Here is a 22,033-nt window from a genome sequence, read left to right as displayed (position 1 = left end):
GTTCTTCAGTGCTCAGCTTTGTGTATGGTCCTAGTCTCACATCCATACATGACTACTGGAAAAATCATAGCTTTGACTATATAAACCTTTGTCAGCAGAGCAATGTCTCTGCTTTTTAATATACTGCCTAGGTTTGTCATAGCTTTCTTTTCAAGGAGCAAGTGTCTTTATTTTCTGGGCTGTAGTCAACATCCACAGTTATTTTGGAGCCTCAGAAAGTAAAATCTATCACTGCTTCCACTTTTTCCTCTTTTATTTGCCATGAAGTGATGGGACTGGATACCATGGTCTTAGTTTTTATAATGCTGGGTTGACCAAGCTAGCTTTTTCACTCTCCTCTTTCACCCTCATCAAGAGGCTCTCTAGTTCCTCTTCTCTTTCTGCCATTAGAGTGATATCATCTGCATATCTGAGGTTGTTGATTTTTCCTGGCAATCTTGATTCCAGCTTATGATTCATCCAGCCTGGCATTTCACATGATGTACTCTGCATATAAGTTAAATAAGCAGGGTGACAATATACAGCCTTGACGGACTCCTTTCCCAATTTTGAACCAGTTCATTGTTTCATGTCAAGTTCTAAATGTTGCTTCTTAACCTGCATAAAGATTTCTCAAGAGACAGGTAAAGTGGTCTGGTACTCCTACTTCTTGAAAAATTTTCCAGTTTATTGTGATCCACACAGTCTAAGGCTTTATCAAAGTCAATAAAGCAGTTTTTCTTGAATTCCCTTGCTTTCTCCATAATCCAACAAATGTTGGCAATTCGATCTCTGATTCCTCTGCCTTTCCTAAACTCAGCCTGTACATCTGGAAGTTCTTGGTTCAAGTATCTCTGGAGCCTACCTTGAAGGATTTTGAGTATGATTTTGCTAGCATGTGAAAAGTGTGCAATTGTATGGTAGTTTGAATATTTTTTGGCGACAGGAGCATTATTGTTCAGTTGCTCAGTTGTGTCCAACTCTTTCCAACACCATGGACTGCAGCATGCCAGGCTTCCCTGTCCTTCATCATCTCCCAAACCTTGCTCAAACTTATGTCTGTTGAGTCAGTGATGCCATCCAACTGTTTCACCTTCTGTTGTCCCCTTCGCTTCCTGCCTTCAATCCTTCCAAGCACCATGGTCTTTTCCAGTGAGTTGGCTCTTCACATCAGGTGGCCAAAGTATTGGAGCTTCAGCTTCAGCATCAGTCCTTCCAATGAATATTCATGATTGATTTCCTTTAGGATTGACTGGTTTGATCTCCTTGCAGTCCAAGGGGCTCTCAAGAGTCTTCTCCAACACCACAGTTCAAAAGCATCAATTCTTTGGCTCTCAGCCTTCTTCACAGTCCAACTCTCACATTGGTACATGACTACTGCAAAAACTATAGCTTTGACTATATGGACCTTTTTTGACAAAGTCATGTCTCTGCTTTTTAATACGCTTTCTAGATTTCCCATAGCTTTTCTTCCAAGAAGCAAGGATCTTTTAATTTCATGGGTGTAGTCACCATCTGCAGTGATTTTTGGAGCCCAAGAAATTAAAGTCTGACACTGTATCCATTTTTTTTCCGTCTATTTGCCATGAAGTGATGGGATAATATGCCATGATCTTCATTTTCTGAATGTTGAGCTTTATGCCAACTTTTTCACTCTCCTCTTTCACTCTCATCAAGAGGCTTTTTAGTTCCTCTTCACTTTCTGCCATAAGGGTGGTGTCATCTGCATATCTGAGGTTATTAATATTTCTCCCGGCAATCTTGATTCCAGCTTGTGCTTCTTCCATCCCAGCATTTCCCATGATGTACTCTGCATAGAAGTTAAATAAGCAGGGTGACAATATACAGCCTTGACATTCTCCTTTTCCTATTTGGAACCAGTCTGTTGTTCCATGTCCAGTTCTAACTGTTGCTTCCTGACCTGCATATAGGTTTCTCAAGAAGCAGGTCAGGTGGTCTGGTATTCCCATCTCTTTCAGAATTTTCCACAGTTTATTGTGATCCACACAGTCAAAGGCTTTTGCATAGTCAATAAAGCAGAAATAGATGTTTCTCTGGAACTCTCTTGCTTTTTCGATGATCCAGAGGATGTTGGCAATTTGATCTCTGGTTCCTTTGCCTTTTCTAAAACCAGCTTGAACAACTGGCAGTTCACAGTTCATGTATTGCTGAAGCCTGGCTTGGAGAATTTTGAGCATTACTTTGCTAGTGTGTGAGATGACTGCAATTGTGCGGTAGTTTGAGCATTCTTTGGCATTGCCTTTCTTTGGGATTGGAATGAAAACTGACCTTTTCCAGTCCTGTGGCCACTGCTGAGTTTGCACTTTCACAGCATCATCTTCCAGGATTTGAAATAGCTCTACTGGAATTCCATCACCTCCACTAGCTTTGTTCATAGTGATGCTTCCTAAGGTCCACTTGACTTCACATTTCAGGATGTCTGGCTCTAGGTGAGTGATCATACCATCGTGGTTATTTAGGTCATGAAGCTCTTTTTTGTACAGTTCTGTGTATTCTTGCCACCTCTTCTTAATATCTTCTGCTTCTGTTAGGTCCAGACCATTTCTGTCCTTTATTGTGCCCATCTTTGCATGAAATGTTCCCTTCGTACCTCTAATTTTCTTGAAGAGATCTCTAGTCTTTCCCATTCTGTTGTTTTCCTCTATTTCTTTGCATTGATGGCTGAGGAAGGCTTTCTTATCTCTTCTTGCTATTCTTTGAAACTCTGCATTCAGATGCTTATATCTTTCCTTTTCTCCTTTGCTTTTCACTTCTCTTCTTTTTACAGCTATTTGTAAGGCCTCCCCAGACAGCCATTTTGCTTTTTTGCATTTCTTTTCCATGGGGATGGTCTTGATCTCTGTCTCCTGTACAATGTCATAAACCTCAGTTCATAGTTCATCAGGCACTCTATCTATCGGAGCTAGTCCCTTAAATCTATTTCTCACTAAAGACTGTAACAAGCAACAAAGAAGTATACTACATAATGATCATGGGATCCATCTAAGAAGAAGATATAACAATTGTAAATATTAATATATATGCACCCACCATAGAACCAGTTCAATATATAAAGCAATTACAAACAGTTGTAAATGGAGAGATTGACATTAACACAATAACAGAGTGGAAATTTAACACCCAGCTTTCATCCATGGACAAGTCATAAAGACAGAAAATCAATAAGGAAACACAGACCTTAAATGATACATTAGATTAGATAGACTTTTCCAGGTGGCACTAGTGGTGAAGAACCTGCTTGCCAATGCCTAAGACATAAGAGCTACAGGTTTGATCCCTGGGTTGGGAAGATCCTCTGGAGAAGGGCATGGCAACCCACTCCAGTATTCTTGCCTGGAGAATCCCATGGATAGAGGAGTCCAGCAGGCTACATCCAGAGGATCACAAAGAGTTGGATATGACAGAAGCAACTCAGCAAGCAAGCCGTAATTATGGAGTCTTGGATCCTAAAGCTGAAGAATATACATTTTTCTCAGTGGCACATGGAATATTCTCCAGGATTGACCACATGCTGAGCCACAAAATGAGTCTTGGTAAATTTAAGAAGATTGAAATCATATTGAGCATTTTTTCTAACCACAACTCTGTGAGATTAGAAATCAACTACAAGAAAAATGCAAACAAACAAACAAACAAAAAACCAACACAAATACGTGGTGGCCAAACAGTATGCTACGAAACAATGGATCACTAAGGAAATAAAAAAATATCTAGGGACAAAAGAAGATGAAAGGACAATAATCCAAAACCTATGGAACATGGCAAAAGCATTTCTAGGAAGGAAGCTTAGAAAACTCACAAATAAACAACCTAACCTTACACCTGAAGCAACTAGAGGAAGAACAAACAAAATCCAAAGTTAGTAGGTGGAAAGCCATTATAAAGATAAGAAATAAATAGAAACGAAGAAAACAAAAGAAAAGATCAATTTAAACTTTTGGTCAAAAGATCAAAAGCTGATGTTTTGAAAAAAAAATAAAACTGACAAATCTTTTTTTAGCTAAACTTATCAAGAAAAATCAATAAAATTAGACATGAAAAAGGAGGAAGTTACAATGGACACCACAGAAATACAAAGGATTGTAAGAGGCTAAACAACTCTACGCCAATAAAATGCATGACCTGGAAGAAATGGACAAATTCTTAGAAAGATATAATCTCCCAAGAATGAACCAGGAAGAAATAGAAAATACGAACAGGTCAATCACAAGTACTAAAATTGAAACTGTGATGCAAAAACTCCCAAGAAACAAAAGTACAGGACCAAATGGCTTGACAGGCAAATTCTATCAAGCATTAGAGATGAGTTAACATATATTCTTCTGAAACTGTTCCAAAAAACTGCAAAGGAAGAAATATTTGCAAACTCATTTTATGAGGCCCCCATTACTCTGATACCAAAATCAAAGATAACACACACAAAAAATTACAGTCCAATATCACTGATGAACATAAATGCAGGAAATCCTCAACAAAATACTAGCAATCCAAATCCAACAATACATTAAAAGAATCATACACCATAGGAGATTTATCTCAGGAATACAAGGATTTTTCAACATCTGTAAATCAATCAGCGTGATATACTACATCAAAAATTGAAGAATTTAAGCCATATGATCATCTTAATAGTTGCAAAAATCTTTTGACAAAACTCAATACCCCCTTATGATAAAAAAAAAAAAAGAAAAAAAACTTCAGAAAGAGGTCGCGGAGGGGACATACCTCAACACAATAAAGGCCATGCATGTCAAACCCCACAGCCAACATCATAATGGTGAAAAGGTGAAAGCATTTCCTCTAAGATAAGAAATGAGACAAAGATGTCCATTCTTGACAGTTTTATTCAGCATAGTTTTGGAAGTCCTAGCCAAGGCAATCAGCGAAGAAAAGGAAATGAAAGGAATGCAAATGGGAAAGGAAGATGTTAAGTGGTCACAGTTTGTAGATGCCATGATACTATACATAGAAAATCCTAAAGATGCTACCAGAAAACTAGTAGAGCTCATCAATGATTTTTGTAAAGTTGCAGGATACAAATTTAATACACAGACATTTGTTGCATATCTATACATTAACAACAAAAGATCAGAAAGAGAAGTATACCTATCTAAGAAGACCAAAGACCTGTATTCTGAAAACTATTAGATGCTGATGAAAGAAATCAGAGGTTACACAAACAGATGGAAAGATATATCATGTTCTTTGATTGGAAGAATCAATATTGTCAAAATGATTATACCACGCATAGTCATGTCCCAGCCAAAGAGGGTGGGCCGAATTGAGAGAGTAGCATTGACATATAAACATTACCATGTGTGAAATAGATAGCTAGTTGGAAGTTGCTGTATAATGCAGGGAGCTCAGCCTGGTGCTCAGTAATGACCTAGAGGGGTGTAATAAGAGGCTCAAGAAGGCAGGGATATATGTATATTAATGGCTGGTTCATGTTGTTGTACAGCAAAAACCAATACAACATTGTAAAGCAATTATCCTCCAGTTAAAATTTTTAAGAAATCTGCTGACACCAGCTATCCTGGGCCCCTTTAAAGCTTTGATTATAGAAAGTAGGATTGCTTAAAAGCCCTCATTACAAACAGCCTGGTAGATTAAAATATTAGTGTCCTTACTGACATCAGGTGGTATGTGGCTTTAACTTGTTTGATTGCTTTTTATTTTATTTTTATTTGCTTGTTTGGTTTGCTTTTAATATGGAATAAACATCATTGCTCATTTTTCTTTTTAAATGGCTGCCTTGACAGTCTATGTTTCCAACAGGAATCCCAGTTCCCTTCTGCCTCTCTGAAAGACTCCAAGATCAGAAATTGGATCTGATCCAGGTTCCTTTCAAATTACTGCTTCTGTATTTGGTCTGGGAGAGTGTGAAATTTTGCATGCACCCTTTAAGGCCAGACACAGTCTGTTTCCTCAAGCCCTCTAGCTCTCCCATATGCAAACTTGGGTAGCCTTCAAAGCCCAGTGTTTGGGGACTCACCTTCCTGGTAAAGGACCAAAATCCACATAGGGTTTGGGAGCTCTGTGTGGGGCTTGGACTCCTTACTCTTTGGGAAGAACCTCTACAATTGTGATTATCCTCCTGTTTGTTGGTTACTTCCCCAGTGTTGTGGGTCTTGACTATATCATGTCTTGCCCACCCACCACATGTCCCCTCCTTCTTTTTCAAAAAAATTAATTAATTTTAATTGGAGGCTAATTACTCTACAATATTGTAGTGGTTTTTTGCCATACATTGACATGAATCAGCCATGGGTGAATACATATTCCTCATCCTGAACACCCCCTACCTCCCTCCCCATCCCATCCCTCAGGGTTGTCCCAGGGCATCGGCTTTGAGTGCCCTGTTTCATGCATCGAACTTGGACTGGTGATCTATTTCACATATAGTAATATACATGTTATGTATTACATGTAATATGCTATTCTCTCAAATCATCCCACCCTTGCCTTCTCTCACAGAGTCCAAAAGTCTGTTCTTTATATCTGTGTCTCTTTTGATGTCTCTCATATAGAGTCATCGTTCCCATCTTTCTAAATTCCATATATATGTGTTAATATACTGTGTTCATGTTTTTCTTTCTGACTTACTTCACTCTGTATAAAAGGCTCCAGTTTCATTCACCTCATTAGAATTGATTCAAATGTGTTCTTTTTAATAGCTGAGTAACATTCCATTGTGTATATGTACCACAGATTTCTTACCCATTCATCTGCCAATAGACATCTAGGTTGCTTCCATGTCCTAGCTATTGTAAACAGTGCTGTGATGAACATTGGGGTACATATGTCTCTTTCAATTCTGGTTTCCTCGGTGTGTATGCCCAGCAGTGGGATTGCTGGGTCTTATGGCAGTTCTATTTTCAGTTTTTTTTTTAAGGAATCTCACTGTTCTCCATAGTGGCTGTACTAGTTTGCATTTCCACCAACAGTTCCCTTTTCTCTGCACCCTCTCCAGCATTTATTGTTTGTAGACTTTTTGAAAGGAGCCATTCTGACTGGCATGAGATGGTACCTCATTGTGGTTTTGATTTGTATTTCTCTGATAATGAGTGATGTTGAGCATCTTTTCATGTGTTTGTTAGCCATCTGTATGTCTTCTTTGGAGAAATGTCTGTTTAGTTCCTTGGCCCATTTTTTGATTGGGTCATTTATTTTTCTAGTATTGAGCTGCATGAGCTGCTTGTATATTTTTGAGATTAATTCTTTGTCAGTTGCTTCGTTTGCTATCATTTTCTCCCATTCTGAAGGCTGTCTTTTCACCTTGCTATAGTTTCCTTCATTGTGCAAAAGCTTCTAAGTTTAATTAGGTCCCATTTGTTTATTTTTGCTTTTATTTCCATTACTCTGGGAGGTGGGTCACAGAGGATCCTTCTGTGATTTATGTCAGAGAGTGTTTTGCCTATGTTTTCCTCTAGGAGTTTTATAGTTTCTGGTCTTACGTTTAGATCTTTAGTCCATTTTGAGTTTATTTTTGTGTGCGGTGTTAGAAAGTGTTCTAGTTTCATTCTTTTACAGGTGGTTGATCAGTTTTCCCAGCACCACTTGTTAAAGAGATTGTCTTTTCTCCGTTGTATATTCTTGCCTCCTTTGTCGAAGATAAGGTGTCCATAGGTGTGTGGATTTATCTCTGGGCTTTCTATTTTGTCCCATTGATCTATATTCCTGTCTTTGTGCCAGTACCATACCATCCTGATGGTTGTAGCTTTGTAGTAGAGCCTGAAGTCAGGCAGTTGATTCTTCCAGTTTCATTCTTCTTTCTCAAGATTGCTTTGGCTATTCAAGGTTTTTTGTATTTTCATACAAATTGTGAAATTATTTGTTCTAGTTCTCTGAAAAATACTGTTGGTAGCATGATAGGGATTGCACTGAATCTACAGATTGCTTTGGGTAGTATACTCATTTTCACTATATTGATTCTTCCAATCCATGAACATGATATATTTCTCCATCTATTAGTGTCCTCTTTTATTTCTTTCATTAGTATTTTATAGTTTTCTATACATAGGTCTTTTGTTTCTTTAGGTAGATTTATTCCTAAGTATTTTATTCTTTTTGTCATAATGGTGACTGAAATTGTTTCCTTACTCTCTCTTTCTGTTTTCTCATTGTTAGTGTATAGGAATGCAAGGGATTTCTGTGTATTAATTTTATATCCTGCAACTTTACTATATTCATTGATTAGCTCTAGTAATTTTCTGGTGGAGTCTTTAGGGTTTTCTTTGTAGAGGATCATGTCATCTGCAAACAGTGAGAGTTTTACTTCTTCCTTTCCAATCTGGATTCCTTTTATTTCTTTTTCTTCTCTGATCGCTGTGGCTAAAACTTCCAAAACTATGTTGAATAGTAGTGGTGACAGTGGGCACCCTTGTCTTGTTCCTGACTTTAGGGGAAATGCTTTCAACTTTTCACCATTGAGGATAATGTTTGATGTGGGTTTATCATATATAACTTTTATTATGTTGAAGTATGTTCCTTCTATGCTTACTTTCTGGAGGGTTTTTATCATAAATAGATGTTGAATTTTGTCAAAGGTTTTCTCTGCATCTATTGAGATAATCATATGGTTTTTATCTTTCAATTTGTTAATGTGGTATATCACATTGATTGATTTGCAAATATTGAATCCTTGCATCCCTGGGATAAAGCCCACTTGGTTATGATATATGATCTTTTTAATATGCTGTTGGATTCTGTTTGCTAGAATTTTGTTAAGGATTTTTGCATCTATGTTCATCAGTGATATTGGCCCATAGTTTTCTTTTCTTGTGGCATCTTTGTCTGGTTTTGGTATTAGGGTGATGGTGGCCTCATAGAATGAGTTTGGCAGTTTACCTTCCTTTGCAACTTTCTGGAAGAGTCTGAGTAGGATAGGTGATAGCTCTAGGAGTAAAGTTAGGTTATTTATTTGATTTTTCTCTTGTTTCTTGAGGTAAGCTTGTATTGCTATGAACCTTCCCCTTAGCTCTGCTTTTACTGAATCCCATAGGTTTTGGATTGTTGTGTTTTCATTTGTTTCTATGCATATTTTGATTTCTTTTTTTATTCTTCTGTGATTTGTTGGTTATTCAGAAGCATGTTGTTTAGCCTTCACATGTTTGTATTTTTAATAGTATTTTTTCCTCTAGTGGAAATCTAATCTTACCACATTGTGATCAGAAAAGATGCTTGAAATGATTTCAATGTTTTTGAATTTACCAGGGCTAGATTTATGGCCAAGGATGTGATCTATCTTGAAGAATATTCCGTGTGCACTTGAGAAAAAAGTGAAATTCATTGTTTTGGGGTGAAGTGTCCTACAGATATCCATTAGGTCTAACTGGTCCATTGTATCATTTAAAGTTTGTGTTTCCTTGCCAAGTTTCTGTTTGGTTAATCTATCCATAGGTGTGAGTGGAGTATTAAAGTCTCCCACTATTACTGTGTTACTGTTAATTTCCCCTTTCATATTTCTTAGCATTTGCTTTACATATTGTGGTGCTCCTATGTTGGGTACATATATATTTATAATTGTTATAGCTTCTTGGATTGATCCTTTGATCATTATGTAGTGTCCTTCTTTGTCTCTTTTCATGGCCTTTATTTCAAAGTCTATTTTATCTGATATGAGTGTTGCTACTCCCGCTTTCTTTTGGTCTCCATTTGCGTGAAATATCTTTTTCCAGCCCTTCACTTTCAGTCAGTATGTGTCCCTTGGTTTGAGGTGGGTCTCTTGTAGACAGCATGTATAGGGGTCTTGTTTTTGTATGCATTCAGCCAGTCTTTGTCATTTGGTTTTGGGCATTCAACCCATTTACTTTAAAGGTAATTATTGATAAGTATCCTGTTGCCATTTACTTTGTTGTTTTAGGTTCAAGTTTGTAAACCTTTTCTGTGTTTCCTGTCTAGAGAAGATCCTTTAGCATTTGTTGAAGAGCTAGTTTGGTGGTGCTGAATTCTCTCAGCTTTTGCTTGTCTGTAAAGCTTTTGATTTCTCCTTCATATTTGAATGAGATCCTTGCTGGGTACAGTAATCTGGGCTGTAGGTTTTTCCCTTTCATCACTTTAAGTATGTCCTGACATTCCCTTCTGGCCTGAAGAGTTTCTATTGAAAGATCAGCTGTTATCCTTATGGAGGTGCCCTTGTGTGTTATTTGTTGCTTTTCCCTTGCTGCTTTTAATATTTTCTCTTTGTGTTTGATCGTTGTTATTTTGATTAATATGTGTCTTGAGTGTTTCACCTTGTGTTTATCCTGTTTGGGACTCTCTGGGTTTCTTGGACTTGGGTGGCTATTTCCTTCCCCATTTTAGGGAAGTTTTCAACTATTATCTCCTCAAGTATTTTCTCATGTCCTTTCTTTTTGTCTTCTTCTTCTGGGACGCCTATGATTCAAATGTTGGGGCGTTTGACATTGTCCCAGAGGTCTCTGAGGTTGTCCTTGTTTCTTTTAATTCTTTTTTCTTTTCTCCTCTCTGCTTCATTTATTTCCACCATTCTATCTTCCACCTTAATTATCCTATCTTCTGCCTCAGTTATTCTATTGTTGGTTCCCTCCAGAGTGCTTTTGATCTCAGTTATTTCATTATTCATTATTGATTGACTCTTTTTTATTTCTTCTAGGTCCTTGTTAAACATTTCTTGTATCTTCTCAATCTTTGTCTCTAGTCTATTTATCTGTAACTCCATTTTAAGATGTTGGATCATCTTTACTATCATTATTCTGAATTCTTTTTTAGGAATCTCCTATTTCCTCCTCTTTGGTTTGGTTTGGTGGGCATTTATCATGTTCCTTTACCTGTTGAATATTTCTCTGCCTTATTATTTTGTTTAGATTGCTGTGTTTGGAGTGGTCTTTCTGTAGGCTGGAAGTTTGTGGTTCCTCTTTATTGTGGAGCTTGCTCCCTTTGGGTGGGGTTGGATTAGTGGCTTGTCAAGGTTTCCTGGCTAGGGGAGCTTTCGTTTGTGTTCTGGTAGGTGGAGCTGGATCTCTTCTCTCTGGAGTGCAATGAAGTGCCCAGTAGTGAGTTTTTGGGTGTCTGTGGGTTTGGCATGGCTTTGGGCAGCCTTTATTTTAATTCTTGAGGCTGTGTTCTTTTGTTGCTAGAGAATTAGTGTGGTATGTCTTGCTCTGGAACTTGTTGGCTCTTGGGTGGAGCTTGGTTTCAGTGTAGATATGGAGACTATTAATGTTCTCTGGAATCAAGAGTTTTCTGGTGTTCTCAACTTTTGGATTTAAGCCTCCTGCTTATGGCTTTCAGTCTTATTCTTACATTAGCCTCAAAACTTCTCCATCCATACAGCACAGATGATAAAACATCTAAGTTAATGGTGAAAAACTTATTCACAATGAGGGACACCCAGAGAGGTTCACAGAGTTACATGGAGAAGAGAAGAAAGAGGAAGGAAATAGAGGTGACCAGGAGGAGAAGAGGAGGAATCAAAAGGGGAGAGAGCAAGCAAGCCAGTAATCACTTCCTTATGTGCTCTCCACAGTCTGGATCCCTCAGAGATGTTCACGGAGTTACACAGAGAAGAGAAGAGGAAGGAAGGAGATAGAGGTGACCAGGAGGAGAAGAGGGTCTCTCCTGCTTCTTTATGTATTTAGTTATGAGAAATCATGCCATTATCACAGACAAATAATTCTAATTTTTGTGTGCCCATGAGAGGAGTTGAGCTCAGGGTCTTCCTACTCTGTCATCTTACAGCTATAGCTAAGTCACTTCAGTCATGTCTGACTCTGTGAGACCCCAGAGACGGCAGCCCAACAGGCTCCCCCATCCCTGGGATTCTCCAGGCAAGAACACTGGAGTGGGTTGCCATTTCCTTCTCCAATGCATGAAAGTGAAAAGTGAAAGTGAAGTCGCTCAGTCATATCCGACTCTTCACAACCCCATGGACTGCAGCCTACCAGGCTCCTCCGCCCATGGGATTTTTCCAGGCAAGGGTACCGGAGTGGGGTGCCATTGCCTTCTCCACTCTTTCATCTTAGCTTCTCCTCAAAACACTCAGGGTATTATATTTGGTTTAGACATTTGCTGCATTTTACCCATAGTTCATTTCAGGCCTTAGTCATGTGTACTTTTATGGTAGCCCTGGTTGAAACTTTATATCTGAATCATCTTTGAATTACATTGGTCCTTCTTTGATCACACCTGAAGAGGAGAGCTTGGACAAGAGTCAGCCGCATCCCCTCCTTCAGTTCACTCTAAATTGTCACAGGCTCTTGACTCCATCTTGTCTTTGAAATCTTCCCAGGCTTCCCAGGTAGCTCAGTGGTAAAGAATCCACCTGCCAATGCAAGGAATGCCAGAGACTTGGGTTCAATTCATGAGTTGGGAAGATTCCCTGGAGAAGGAACTGGCAACCCACTCCAGTATTCTTGCCTGGAAAATCCCATGGACAGAGGAGCCTGACGTGCTACAGTCCATGGGGTCTCAAGAGCTGGACATGATTAAGCATGCATGTTGCACACTTCTTGAAATTTTATGATTTTGTTCACTGCAATCTTGTCATTTGCTACTTTTTGAAATGAGTTCACTAACAATGTTACAAATCTACCTGGGCTTTGAGGCAAAAGATTCAGGCTATTTGGAGTTATGCACAGCACAGCAGTGAGAATGTGAGGGCCTCTGCCACTACCACGGTGCTTTAGTAGGTGTGTGAACTCTGGTCATCTCTATTGGCTGCTCAAAGACCTCTTCATTTATAGGTTGTGAGCTTGGTCTTAGCTAGATAGACAAAGTTTCTGGTCAAGTGATCTGGCTAAATGAGGTCCCTGAATTTTGTAATTAAAGAAATGTCCTAGAAAAAAAACCCAAACTGACAAAATATTACCGGCCTTGGGTAGAAAACTGTGTGTTCCTTACAGTGGAACGGTGCTCCTTATAATGGAATGGAGGGGACTAGGAGAAAGGATGAAGTGACCTCTTGTTTGGAGGAAGAGCCAAGAGGGGATACCATGTAGAAAGACTGAGTTTTGTACAGTTTCCAACAAAGTGGTCAATGCCAAAGTTATTTGACAAATACTCACTGAGAATTTAAGGGTTAAATGTTAAGAGTTAGGAGATTCTGAAAGAACTGGATCCAGTGAGGTCACTCCTGCAAGGATGATCTCAAATGTCTGTATGACAGAAACACATTATTCTCACGTACGTTCATACTGTGAGAAATGAAGGTATAATATGCATGTGCTTTTCCTGCTGCATGTATTATTATTCAACAACCTTTATGGAGTCCCTGCTATGTGTCAAGAAATTTGCACACTCATTTATTCAATTAAGTGTTCATTGAGTGTTTACTATATTCTAGGCACTGAGAAAGCCAAAGATATTAATATGCAACTACCTTCCTCAGAAAATGTGGAAGATAAAGAGAGAAGAGGTAGCCATGCTCTCAACTGTCACTCCTCCTGTTCATTTGAACCCAGGGAGATGCAGTCCCTTAAAAAAAAAAAAACCAAAAAACTTGTACCATCACAGGAAGAAGTGAGTGGGAATAAGGAGGGCAAGGACCAGAATTGGAGGGGATAGTGTAGAAGAAAGACTTGGTAAGACAGATCTCCTAGCAAAGGAAACCATTCTCTTTGCCAAATGACTAAGGGCTAGCATAGGAGAAAGTTATGATGATACTGCAGTTTATCAGAAGAATCCTTTCCCATAATAAGGTTGTTTCACTCTGTGATTTTTTAAGATATGCAAACTTGTATTTTGCCAGATTTAAGGGGCTAGATGGAGAGTTCTTTTTATAAGCAAAATCATGCAAACAGAAGATAGAACCTCAAGTTTTCATCTAAGAGGCCACATACAATTCAAATCAGAGCCGATGGCCCTCATGGGACTGAAACAGCCTGAAGTGGAGAACATACCCCACCTCCCACACAGCCTCTGGACAGTCTCTGACAGCCTGATGATTAATGCATAAAATGGAAAGACATTTCATTGACTGCCTTGTAGTCTCATGAGCACATTGCAGTCAATAAATATTTATTGAATGTAATTTCCTGGGGCTTGCAGCACTTACTCTGTGATAACTTGCAACTGAATAAGCAAGAATTATTCAGGGTGGTTACAAATAAATATATAAGTATATGTTAATGGATTCCAAACTACAAATGGAGTGCTAGAAAGAAAATGTGCACCCATCTAAGACAAGTCATCCAAGTAGTACTAGACTTGAGGTAATTAAGAAAGAAGTGTGTCACATAAGCCCCAGAAGTGAGAACTGAAAGAGAAAGAAGAAAGGGAAAAATAAAGGAGAGGAGAGAGATTTATAAATAGCTCTGTTTCATACAAATGAAAAAATATATGTTTGACTTTAAAAGTTAATCTTTTTTTTTCCCCCTCTGGCTATGTACAATACTTTTATCTGTCACTGAAATATCTCCTACACTTAAGAAATGGCAGAGTTAACTGAAATAGGCTTCCAAATTGCAGTTTTTGCAATAAAAATAAAATATGGCTTTCTGCCACCTATTTGGAGCTACAGCATCCATACGCTGATGCAATCCCCATTAAGCCCCAGTCACATTACATTCTGAGTGGTATATCACCAGGTTGGGCATGAGGATGAGTATTAGATTACATTTACTTATGTTTTATCATTTGTTCTGAGTTAGAAAAGGCAGAGGAACCAGAGATCAAATTGCCAACATCCACTGGATCATCGAAAAAGCAAGAGAGTTCCAGAAAAACATCTATTTATTCTTTATTGACTATGCCAAGGCCTTTGACTGTGTGGATCACAATAAACTGTGGAAAATTCTGAAAGAGATGGGAATACCAGACCACCTGACCTGCCTCTTGAGAAATCTGTATGCAGGTCAGGAAGCAACAGTAGGAACTGGACATAGAACAACAGACTGGTTCCAAATAGGAAAAGGAGTACGTCAAGGCTGTATATTGTCACCCTGCTTATTTAACTTATATGCAGAGTACATCATGAGTAATGCTGGGCTGGAAGAAGCACAAGCTAGAATCAAGATTGTCAGGAGAAATATCAACAACCTCAGATATGCAGATGACATCACCCTTATGGCAGAAAGTGAAGAGGAACTAAAAAGCCTCTTGATGAACGTGAAAAAGGAGAGTGAAAAAGTTGGCTTAAAGCTCAACATTGAGAAAACGGAGATCATGGCTTCTGGTCCCATCACATCATGGGAAATAGATGGGGAAACAGTGGAAACAGTGTCAGACTTTATTTTGGGGGGCTCCAAAATCACTGCAGATGGTGACTGCAGCCATGAAATTAAAAGACTCTTACTCCTTGGAAGAAAAGTTATGACCAGCCTAGACAGCATATTCAAAAGCAGAGACATTACGTTGCCAACAAAGGTCTGTCTAGTCAAGGCTATGGTTTTTCCAGTGGTCATGTATGGATGCGAGAGTTGAACTGTGAAGAAAGCTGAGTGCCGAAGAATTAATGCTTTTGAACTGTGGTGTTGGAGAAGACTTTTGAGAGTCTCTTGGACTGCAAGGAGATCCAACCAGACCATTCTAAAGGAAATCAGTCTTGGGTGTTCATTGGATGGACTCATGCTAAAGCTGAAACTCTAGTATTTTGGCCACCTCATGCGAAGAGTTGACTCATTGGAAAAGACTCTGATGCTGGGAGGGATTGGGGGCAGGAGGAGAAGGGGACGACATAGGATGAGATGGCTGGATGGCATCACCGAGTCAATGGACCTGAGTTTGGCTAAACTCCAGGAGTTGGTGATGGACAGGGAGGCCTGGCGTGCTGCGATTCATGGGGTTGCAAACAGTCGGACACGACTGAGCGACTGAACTGAACTGAACTGAAAAGCAAATTAAAACTTTGAATTTGAGATAACAACCAAAAGGGACAGTGTAATTACTACGTTCTCCCTTGTGCATTCTCCCTAAGCTCCTGTGAAGTCTGAGAATGCACAGCCACAGTGAACACAGGAGTCTGGGAGACGCTGGAGCTGAGACAGGCATCTTCATGGCTGCAGGTCCAGCTTTGGAGAGGAAAGATCTTTCCTCTGGAAAATGCTTCAGTAAACGATTCTGCAACAGTAATGCAAACACTCAAAAAGATACTAGCCATGACCATCCAGGTTCAGCCACTGGCCAAATTCAAAAGAAGACAACAGTAATTGCACAAATCCACCTCTGTTGGCTCTGATTCTAGGGTTGCCACAACCATTCCATGACCTAAGAGGAAACCAATACCTTATTGCTGTCAGGCAGCAAAAAAAGAGGCAGAACCAGGAGAGAATTCAAGACTTCTCAAGATTCTTTTTAGAATACCACTGCAAGGATGGAAGGTCATCAGGTTTGCAGTACACTGAACCTCCTGTGGAAGTAGCCAAACAATGTTTGATTCACTGCATGTTTGAGAGTTGTTTTTGCCCTTTTGATGCTCTGTAGGTGGCAGCTAAGTGACAGACTTTATAGCTACCAGCTCAACCAAGGAAACATCCCCAGAGATTTATAGATTATTACTCACCTCCACCACAATATCTTTTCCAAGTCTCTTTCTGATTCAACCCTCTCCCGACTTTAAGACTACCTCCCCTTAGTGTCTTTTTGTTAAGGAATAATTTTATTTTCCAAATAGGTGATAAAGTTTTCAGGGTCATGCTGACACTGTGTTTGGCAAAGGAGGGGCACAATGACTGTAATATTTAAACAAGAATAGAGACATGGGTATGAAATATATGGTGTGGGGAGTCGATAATTTTGTAATATATTTGTATGTGACATGTTGTAACTAGATTTCTTAAGGTTATCATTTTAAACTGCACACAAATATCCAATCACAGTGTTGTATACCAAGAATGAACATAGTGTTGTAGGCCAATTACACTTCAAAAACAAACAAAAACAAACTCATAGAAAAAAATGATCAGATTTATGGTTATCAGAGGTGGGGATTTGGGGGAAGGTGGAACTGGATCAGCCTAGAGATTCTAGATTCCAAACACTGTAAAAGAGAATTACATGGAGCCAGCTGGCAGCTATTCTATTTGTCTGCTCACTTCTGTCTCCATTGACTTTTCAGTCCCATGGAAGTCAGAAACACCTGCACGTCAGAGAATTAAATGCATGATTCCTAGATTTTCTTGGATACTTAAATTTAAAGGCAGTATAAGTCATAATCCAAAGGGATGGATCCATGGACTTGCAAGAAAGGAAATTGTTTTTTAGTGTAGACATTAGTTATTGGCAGGTATTAAGAGTGCAAAATAGTAACAAGGGGATGGGAAAGGATGTGAGGCATGGCTCCTCTTCTCCCTGTGAGGACTCTGTATCTAGGCCAGTGAGGTAGGAGTACTTGACAGTGGCTACTTTGAGTCAGCACCCTCTCAAGAACAAGCTTCCTGACTTCCAGGCAGGAGTCTTTACAACATGGGGGAAGGGAGCATGGGCTATGTTCCACCCCAAACTGCTTGGTTCCTGCCCACCATACACCTCAGTAGCTCAGGGTAGTAGTGTTATGGGACTGGGCTAAACCTACTCTTTAAAAGGTATTTGACTTTTTAAATGCAATAGGCACAATTGATATGATTATAACTGATATGAAATGCTGATTGGAATATTTGTTATTTCTAAGCTCTCTGCTGAATTTGAAAAGCAACACACAAATCTGGACGTGGGCACTCATTCAGAAGACACCATTCAGTGCTCAATACCAAGCAAGAGATGGAGAAATGGCTCTAGGCCTGAAGTCATCCTTCATTTTCCTTCACTCTTCCTACAAAAGGTTTCATCCACCCTGGCCTTTAATATGCAAAAGTGTGTCTGTCTCAGAAGGTGGAGAGTCTCTTTCCTTTCATGAAGCATACTTTTTTTTAACCACACTGAACTGGTGGAGTTTTCTCCAGGAACTATTGCTTTTTGTTGGCTTTAGGTCACTGCTTTCTCATTCATACACATTCACTTGCCTTCAAATTGTATGGACCTGCACAGGATTGCTAGCCTTTTAAATCGTCATACCAGGACTTTAAAAACTACTATTTCTATCACGATTATTCCTTAATCTAAAAAAGATATAGAGTTTATGTTGAATAAATTCACAAATTGTTCTTATTTTTCTGATTTTGCTGTAAGCCACCAACCTATACTGGGGCATCATGTGCCTAGCAAAAGAGTTACAAGGGTGAAAATGTCTCTCCTTGGATATTGCCAGATGGGTTCTAAAATATTAAAACACCTGGCTGATTTTTCTTACAGGTTTTTGCATTCATGTCATAAAAATCACAAAGCCTAAGGTTAGAATAGTCATAAAAATCACCAGGACTCAAAGGGTTTCTAAGGAATTTTTCACTGGGCAGGAACAATGCATAATCCCTAATGCAGATTTTGGTGCCCAAACTGGAATTTTGTCCTTGCTTCTCCATTCCAGGTACATGGCCATCATCCACCCCCTCCAGCCCAGATTGTCGGCCACAGCCACCAAGGTGGTCATCTGTGTCATCTGGATCCTGGCTCTCCTCCTGGCCTTCCCCCAGGGCTACTATTCGACCACGGAGACCATGCCCAACAGAGTGGTGTGCATGATCGAATGGCCAGAGCATCCCAACAAGATTTATGAGAAAGTGTGAGTAGAGATGGCTCCCAGTGCCTTCTTTGCCTTCTCTTATTCCTTCTTTCTTTCCATGTTCTTTTGTTGATCAGGATTTCATTTGTATCTGTAAGTATTTCTCACAACCACTCTGATTTCAGGTTGGTATCTCCATAGTTATGAGGGAACTATTATGTCCCAAATACTATTCTGGGCTTTGAATGAAAAGTTTTACAATATAAGACCTGGGTCATCTGGGTGTACTTCCGTATTCCTCCTGCCAATGAACCAAATGAATGCTAAAAAACCAGTTACTTTGCCCTGCCAATGTCTGCATTTCTTTGCCTTGAAATCTCTTCTTCACCTATAGAATGCCACTTTGCCCTCTTGCACAGCATGCCAGAGAGTGAGGGAATTAACACCAACCCTTACTCCCAGCAGTTCTCAAAAAATGACTGATAGGAGTTGGCATATGAACATGCCAGCTCCCTCACCCTTCAGGTGGGATGTCTCTGTGGGGTGTGTGTTTAATGTGTTCAGGGTTTCCTCTTACAATTAAGCTCCAAGTCACCCTGGTGATAGCTGGCTCAGTGACACAGCCTTTGATATCCACTCCCTACTGTCATTTCTCCTTCCAAATAAGTCGTTTGCACTTGAATATTTATCTCAAGATCTGTCTCTGGGGAAAACTAAACCAAAACACCTACCTTCCAGGATTTTTCAGCTGGAAAAATACCCATGCATGTGAAATGCATGGAAGGCAAGGCTAGCACATTGAGACCATATGAGTTACAGGTCCCCAACAGGCAGAACTACTTCTCTTCCAGGGACTTGACTGGTCACATTTAGGGTTTTTTGAAGCTATTCTGGCATATTTTCCAAGAGTTCTTTTCTTAGAGGCAACATTAAAATGGTCTTTTCTTTGTTTTGTTCCAAGTGAGCAGCAATATGATATTGATATTTTACCAGTTTTCTGGACTCAAAGCACATTGATAATGTGATTCCTTCTGAAAGATCTTTATAATTTTCCAATCTTGGGTTTATTAAGGGAATTGTAAAAGACCACTGGTTAGGATCCAGAAGATCTGAGTTTAATTACAAGATTGCCAGTTACTATGTGACCCTGGGCAAGATCACAGTCTCCCCTGGTTGTTAAATGGAGCATAATAAGGCACTACTTCCAGTAAACAATCATTTTGAACAGCAAACAAGATAATATATTCTCACTTTGTAAGCTATTCAGTGCCATATGAAAGATACTTTTATTGAAACAAATTCGTTAGATCGTATAATCGTTATAGACCTTTGAACTTCTTAAATGGTAAAATGAAACACTGTACCTGTTGGCCCCCTATGCTGAGGGTCCAAAAGCCTGTTGCACACAGAGTTACACTGCTGCACCTGTTCCATGGAACCCTGAACTGTGGCCTACCAGAAAGCAATATGGAAAGCTCAGACTTTGCCTTCCAGACACAGACAGTGGGATTTAAGTGATCAAGCAGTGGGAGGATTAACACTCAGCCTAGGAGATAGTGAACATTTTTCTTCCAAATGAAACTGCGAGCCTGAGCAGAGTCACAGCAGGAGAAAGAGCATAGCTTCACAAGCTGTTCAGGACCCACGAACATGTTCAAGCCAGAAGGTTCCCTCAAAGGTGGGGTGGCCCTCTGAAGTAAAGCTCTTTATATAAACTGCTTCAGAAACTGCCATCAACTTCACGAACTGGAGTTCAGTTCTTAGCTCTTGTGATCTTTTCAAAGTCTGATCACCTTTCTTCAGCTTTTTGTTTCAAATAAGCACAGTTCTTCTGTCTTCTAACAAATTCAAATTTTAACCTGGAAATAAAGGTTTTTTTCCTCATAGATGTCTATGATCTCATTCACGAAACAGTAGTGTTTAGTGTATCACCTTTAAACACTTCGCTGTTTTATGCTTACTAATGAATAGAAAGTCCCTCTGAGACTCAATGTCTTAGGCCGTCTTTTCAAGTTACCTTTCAAGAATTTAGGGTAACTGCTATTGGACTTATGGTTAGGTTTGCTGCTATTGTTTATTTTATAATTTTAACCTAAAATATGAGGCTAGATTAAGAGAATCTTAATCTAATTATATCTTATCTAATTATATCTTAATCTTAATTTTATCTATTCAAGATGAATAAAATGTTTACAGATGCAGTAACAAGTTGAAAGAGTCCATATTTGCCATGCACATATTGTCTTACAAACATAACTGTAAGCTTTCTGCCAACCTATGTTGTTTTTGTCAGTATCTGCCATAATGTATTATGATATATTTTTAGGCAACTTAAATTTTACCAGTTCTAAACTAAGCACATAGTTATATTCTTTTCTCTTCTATTAAAACTAATGATTGCAATTTCCACAATACATGATAATTCCAAATTTGAAACCTGAAGGAAACTTTGCTTTGAGACAAAGTAATAATTAGGGTAAGAGCATAGGCTCCAGTTAAATGAGGGATCAACTTCCAGCTATATCACTCTCAAACTGAGTCATAATGGTCAAGTTATTCAAGCTTCTAAGACTAATAGTATAGTCCATATAGAGGTGTTGAGAGAAGTAATTAAGATACGTGCTTAGCTGGTGCCACACACATTGCAAAGAATCTAGTGAATGTTATCTGCTGCAGTTACCATCACTTATTGATCTGAGTACATGTCATTGGCAGATGGTGGGCAGAACGGCAGCAGACCGTGTGGTGGGCAAATGTCTAGGCCCATCTTGTCTGATGAATAACTTCTGCCACATAATTATACTAAAAGAATTTGTGAAAATCTTAGTTTGCTACATTTGCCTTCTGGCAGCATGGTTAACCTCTAACCCTGATCATTTATCATTTAGACTCTTATTAATACATGGATTAAATTAAACACTTTTAAAGAAAGATAACCCAATAAAAGAATGGGCAAAAGTGTTGAACATGTGCCTCACAAAAAGAGATATCTAAATGACCAATTAATTTATGAGGAGGCACAAAACTTCATTTGTCACCAGTGAAATGCAAATTAAAACCATAATGAAACTTTCCTGCCTACTCATTAGACTCACAAATGTTCAGAAGTCTGACTAAGCTAAGCATTTAGAACTTTTGGTGAAGAACCTATTGTAGACTGCTAGAAGCATATGGCAACCCACTCCAGTATTCTTGCTTAGAGAATCCTGTGGACCGAGGAGCCTGGTAGGCTGCTGTCCATAGGGTTGCACGGAGTCGGACATGACAGAGGCGACTTAGCGTGCATGCATGCATTGGAGAAGGAAGTGGCAACCCACTCCAGTATTCTTGCCTGTTGAATCCCAGAAACGGAGGAGCCTGATGGGCTGCCAGCTATGGGGTCACACAGAGTCGGACGCAACTGAAGTGACTTAGCAGCAGCAGCATACATTGATGAAGCCACATTGGAAAACATTTTGTGGTATTTAGAAAAGAAGAAACTATTAATTCCATAAATAGGTAGCAATACTACAGCTTCAAGCAAAGAAGTAGTCACCATGA

General features: G+C 39.2%; 1 protein-coding gene across 1 annotated transcript in view; it reads left to right on the top strand.

Moving 5' to 3' along the window:
* Window positions 1-22,033, top strand: part of TACR1 (tachykinin receptor 1) — a 164,073-nt gene that overhangs the window by 79,989 nt on the left and 62,051 nt on the right. Inside the window, exon 2 of the mRNA XM_068978051.1 lies at window positions 18,359-18,553. Coding sequence (XP_068834152.1) covers window positions 18,359-18,553 — 195 coding nt within the window. The remainder of the gene's footprint in view (window positions 1-18,358; window positions 18,554-22,033) is intronic.

Source organism: Capricornis sumatraensis, chromosome 1, assembly GCF_032405125.1.
Source record: "Capricornis sumatraensis isolate serow.1 chromosome 1, serow.2, whole genome shotgun sequence".
Taxonomy (NCBI): Eukaryota; Metazoa; Chordata; class Mammalia; order Artiodactyla; family Bovidae; genus Capricornis; species Capricornis sumatraensis.
This window is presented reverse-complemented; position numbering and strand designations above follow the sequence as displayed.